Raw genomic sequence first — 5,114 nt, forward strand, 5'->3', positions numbered from 1 at the left:
TTGCAAACGCTGACAATAATGCCCTTCACTTTTATTATCGACAAAAATATCGTTGGATAATTTAAAAACGTGCACGAAATGCCCGTTCGGCAAGTCATGCTTTCTCCGATGACGAAAGTGTGTGATGTGGCAAACGGAGAAGCTTGTGTGGCAAACGAAAAGCTTAGCTGGATCCTTTCCCAAATTTCCTAATTCAATAACCCTAATCCCCAATTGCAAAATGAGAACGTGATGCATCTGAAGAGCCGTGTAACCATGGATGCAGCAGGTATGAAGCGAAGGTCTGCGTCAATGGTAGAAGGCGGCAACGATAGGTGCGAAGAGTCTGGTACGAAGAAGTACGACGGTATGTGTCGCTGTTCTCTTGCTGTTGTTGCTCTGAGATCGAAGACGAATGCTAACCCAGGGAGGTGGTTCTTTCGGTGCCCACTATGGAAGGTAAGCATGACTGGGTTTTGCCCTCTAATGGGTCTTTGTTATTATTCCTGTTTTAATATGTGTTTCGCATGTTATGATTGATCTGTTCTTCATGGGTTTTCAATTTTTGTTCTTGACAGAATAAAAACCAGGATTGCAAATATTTTCAATGGATTGATGAATTAGAAGAGCAAGACATGGTTGAAAAGGAGGAATGTTCTTGGAACAACAAACCCAGGCTATCTTCAGGTGGAAAACTCAAACAGAAGAGCACTAGGAAGCTTTCTGAATCAGTGCAGTATGAGGACATTGACCCCATGGTGCTACCTGTTCTTACAAAAGAATTGAAGGAGAAATTGAGGAGGATTGAAATTCTTCTAACCATGATGTGCATTGGGGTTGCAATTGGTGTCTTCATCGATTTCTTTGCTCTGTTTAAGAACTGAGTTGGACTAATGTTAAATAGTGGATGAAGAGTAAATGTGAATAATTAGTGTGTAATTTAATAACTGTGAATGTGCCAAATTTGGTTGAAATAGGGAATAACAACTCTTGTATTGTGTTTTCATGGAACCTGATTTGTATTAAGAGTGTACCAAATTATTGGACTATAAATTTGATGAGAACCTGTATGTGTTGTGTTTTGCAAAGTGCAGTAAAACCAAATAGAGTAGTTGCAGCACAAACTTGGTAATTAACATTTATATGTACTACTAAATTTGATCACATTGACCATAACAGGTTACATAACATTTATAGCAATCCCCAAAAAGTAAATAAACATTTCTTGTAATTCAAGCATAACCTGTGATCAAGTGACAATCACACTGAAAACAACTTAAACAAGACAACAGAGTTCAATAACTCTGAGAACAAAAGGCACTAAACAGAGTCAAACACAAGCTTAGTTCAATAACTCTGAAAACAACTTAAACAAGTCAGCCAAGAAGCTCATTAACACTCAAAACAAAGGTTTCCTAAATCAGTTCTACAATGTCAACAGACCACATAACAAGACATTCATCATGGCTTCTTCTTTGGTTTTTGAGAAGGCTTTGAAGGTGCAGATGTGGACATAAACTCCATGAATCTCCTTGTGGTACCCTTGCTTGCTGCATTCATTGTTTGGTGAGAAACCAATGAGGGAGCACTGGAGCTAGAATTTGGCACAGGCACTTGGGCTGAAGTATTGGGCTTCACAGGAATATTGGGCCTTCCAGCCACATTGGGCCTGACTTGTGGTGGTCTACAAGGTACATTGGGCCTCACTGAGGTAGCCCTTGGAGTTGGAGCAGCAGCCACACTAGGCCTGACCTGTGGTGGCCTAATTGGATCATGTGCTTGTGTAGTAGTGCATGGTGGCCTCATGATGGGGATCTTTGCCCTAGCACTAGATGCACCCCTCTTCTGGAGTCTTGGAGCAGCAGCTACAGCCAGCCACACTAGGCCTGACCTGTGGTGGCCTAATTGGATCATGTGCTTGTGTAGTAGTGCATGGTGGCCTCATGATGGGGATCTTTGCCCTAGCACTAGATGCACCCCTCTTCTGGAGTCTTGGAGCAGCAGCTACAGCACCAGCAGCCTTTGGTGGAGCTGAGTTGTTGATAGCAGTGGTTGAATCAGATGCTGCTGCAGGATTTGATTCCAACCCTTGGAGATGCTACAAAATCAAAACACAAATTCCAGAAGTCTGTGTATGTTGCAGAAAAATCAAGTACAAATGTGTAACTATGAAGCTAACCTCACTATCAGTTTGAGATTGGGGGTGCCCCTGTGTAACTTGTTGTTCATCGGCTGCCTCAAGAGTCTCTTCATAGTACATTTCTTGCTCTCTGTCTGATAGATTAGCAACATCTTCATGTAGTAAATGCAAGAACCATTTCCAATTTTTCTTTGTTTCAGCATCAACCACAGCATATGCTATAGGAAATAGATGATTATTCGCGTCTTGTCCTACAGCTGTGAGTAGTTGACCCCCAAAGTACCCCTTAAGAAAGGTTCCATCAAGACAAATGAAAGGCCTACAACCATGTTTAAATCCTCTCTTACATGCCTCTAAGCATATATATAAACTTCTGAACTTAGGCAAACCCTCTGGCTGTGGATGTGTGCTCATAGTACATGTAGAACCAGGATTAGCCTTAAGCAGCTCTGATAAATAATTGCGTAGCTTCCCATACTGTTCCTTCTCTGTCCCCTCAATGATGTCCTTTGCCATCTCCATTGCCCTATACATCATTTGCTCACCTACACTTATGTCATATTCTACCTTGAACCACTCTTCTGCCTCCCTTTGTATCAAATTAGGAGTAATTCTAAGCTTGTTAACTAATTCTCCAGCCACCCATTTACAGGTTACTGATCTAGATTTGTTACTCCTTGGACATGTGTGCTCATCAACTAGCGTCTTGATTTGAAAACTTGGTGGGAAATTTCTCCTTGAACAGTACACCCCACGGACAGTCTTGATTATAACAAATAACTCTGCATCTTAAAGGCTCCACCTTAAAAAGAACACTTCCCTCCCCATTTGGATATTAAACTTCTTAACAGCATCCTTGAACTCTTGCATCGTTGCAAACTCCATGCCCAGCTCGAGTCTTACTTGGCCAAAGCGTGCTTCAGGATTGTGTTGTGGAAATACCGGAACCCCGTTTTCATCATCTGATTCAGGTAAACTGTGAAGATCCTCAGACTCATACTGGAACTCATTTTCCCCACCCTTATCAACTCCATCAGCATTACCTTCATGTACAGGCACAATCACTGTTGGGGCCTCATTGTCCCTGGGAGGAATAATTCTCTGACCTGATGGTTGTGGCCTTGAGTGTCTCTTCCTTCTCCCTGATTGTCTTAAATTACCGTCTCCCTCCTCATTATGATTCTCTTCTACAATAACATAAAATAAAATAATTCATTGTTAATAAAATCACAGTTTAGTATTTTTATGAAACCTAAATTGCATAATTTTCTACTGCAGGTTAGTATGATAATTTTCTAAATGAAATTACCTTCTACTGCAGGTTCAACATGTGAATTCACATGTTCATTTGATACATTCTGCGCAGATTCTGCTTCTTCTCTAGCTTCTTCAAGTGGTGGTTCCCCTACTACTTTGGTGGTTCTCGATGGTGGTGGCCTTGCATGTTTCTTTCTAATTCTCTTTCTACCATATCTACCGACATCCTCGGTGGTTGAGTCACCAACTGCTGCCTCTTGGCTCTCCCAATTTTGCTCCTCAGTGGTTTCATGTGCAGCAGTGGTCTTAACACTACTGTTAGCTTCATCATGCACCTTAGAATCAACATTACCCTTGTCTTGACCCACTTCTCCATTACCATTATACTGATCTTCCATCACCTCATCTTCTCCCTGCCTTTCTTCATCACGATACACATCCTCATCGTCTACCTCTACAACTTCTACCTCATCATCAGATACCTCGACTTCATCTACATATTCAGGATTTTCTAGAACAGGATGCTCAAAATACAAGTGAACCCTCTTACCATTTTTCATAGCAGCATCACACATACTAACAACATCAGCATCCCTCTTAAGCGGTCTTAAACCATTTGATAAGTCAAAACCAGGCTCCAACCAATGAACGTCCTTAAACCCTGTGTAACCTAAATCGAGAAACAACCCCTCTACCAGAAATAAATTACAAGTATCCACACATACCCTGTCAATGTTGCTAACAGTACCCCCAGAATATTGCATTCCACCCTTTTCATTGCTTTCTAACCTACCCATGTGGTGCATCACAAATGTTATGAGTACTGACATCTGAAATTTCAAACAGAAAAAATACACATTTTAATACTAGTACAGCACCAATCAACTACTGAAATTTTTCATCCAAAACAGAAAAAAAAACCTGACTAAACCCTAAGCCAATGCAATACAGCAAACAACGCATGCATCAAGTGACAAAATTTTAAAGCCCGGAAATTCAAATTGTTACATACTTACTTGTCATTTTTTTCCCATCAAAGACCATATAGCCACAGCAACATGAACGAAGACAAGGTTGCTAATGGCAAAGAGGCAAAGACATTATGCGTACCTTGTCAGATGAACAACCACCAACATGCAACAATGTCCCTCCAAACCAGCGTTGCAGCGACGATAGACTGACGATCGTCTTAGACGGTGACTTGAAGAGGAGAATATGGAGAGTCTACTATGACTCCAGTGTCAAACTCTTTTACTCTTTCTCACCCTCTTTCACAGTGTTAAAATTAGTTGAAATTAGGTTATTAATTAGAAATTAGGGTTATTGAATTAGGAAATTTGGGAAAGGATCCAACTAAGCTTTTCGTTTGCCACACAAGCTTCTCCGTTTGCCACATCACACACTTCCGTCATCGGAGAAAGCATGACTTGCCAGACGGGCATTTCGTGCACGTTTTTAAATTATCCAACGATATTTTTGTCGATAATAAAAGTGAAGGGCATTATTGTCAGCATTTGCAAAATCCGGGAGTGTAATTGGTGGTTAACCCTTAATATAACATTAGATAGGATGATTTTTTCTTAAAAAATCGAACCAAACCGTACCACGAACACCCTACCTATTATCACATTGCAATTAAAACTTCATTATGAGAATTTTAAGTCAACATCAAAAAACACATCAAAAGAATGTCCATGCATTGCTTAATCTCACTATATAACCAACAAAGAATCTTTAA

At 40.6% G+C, this 5,114-nt stretch overlaps 1 protein-coding gene across 1 annotated transcript; it reads left to right on the top strand.

The window, feature by feature from the left end:
* Nucleotides 1-255: 255 nt before the first annotated feature.
* On the top strand, nucleotides 256-863 carry LOC130981061 (uncharacterized protein At4g04775-like). Its single transcript, XM_057904700.1, has 2 exons — nucleotides 256-438; nucleotides 558-863. Exons 1-2 carry the CDS (start codon nucleotides 256-258, stop codon nucleotides 861-863), a joined length of 489 nt encoding a protein of 162 aa, XP_057760683.1.
* The last annotated feature ends 4,251 nt before the right edge of the window (nucleotides 864-5,114 follow it).

The sequence above is a fragment of the Arachis stenosperma genome, chromosome 1 (genome assembly GCF_014773155.1).
Source record: "Arachis stenosperma cultivar V10309 chromosome 1, arast.V10309.gnm1.PFL2, whole genome shotgun sequence".
Taxonomy (NCBI): Eukaryota; Viridiplantae; Streptophyta; class Magnoliopsida; order Fabales; family Fabaceae; genus Arachis; species Arachis stenosperma.

Bases quoted from the DNA above. Each gene is read 5' to 3' on its own strand.
- LOC130981061 (XM_057904700.1), top strand. From the start codon at position 256: ATGGATGCAGCAGGTATGAAGCGAAGGTCTGCGTCAATGGTAGAAGGC. The intron at 439-557 runs GTAAGCATGACT...TGTTCTTGACAG, and splicing joins TTCGGTGCCCACTATGGAAG to AATAAAAACCAGGATTGCAA.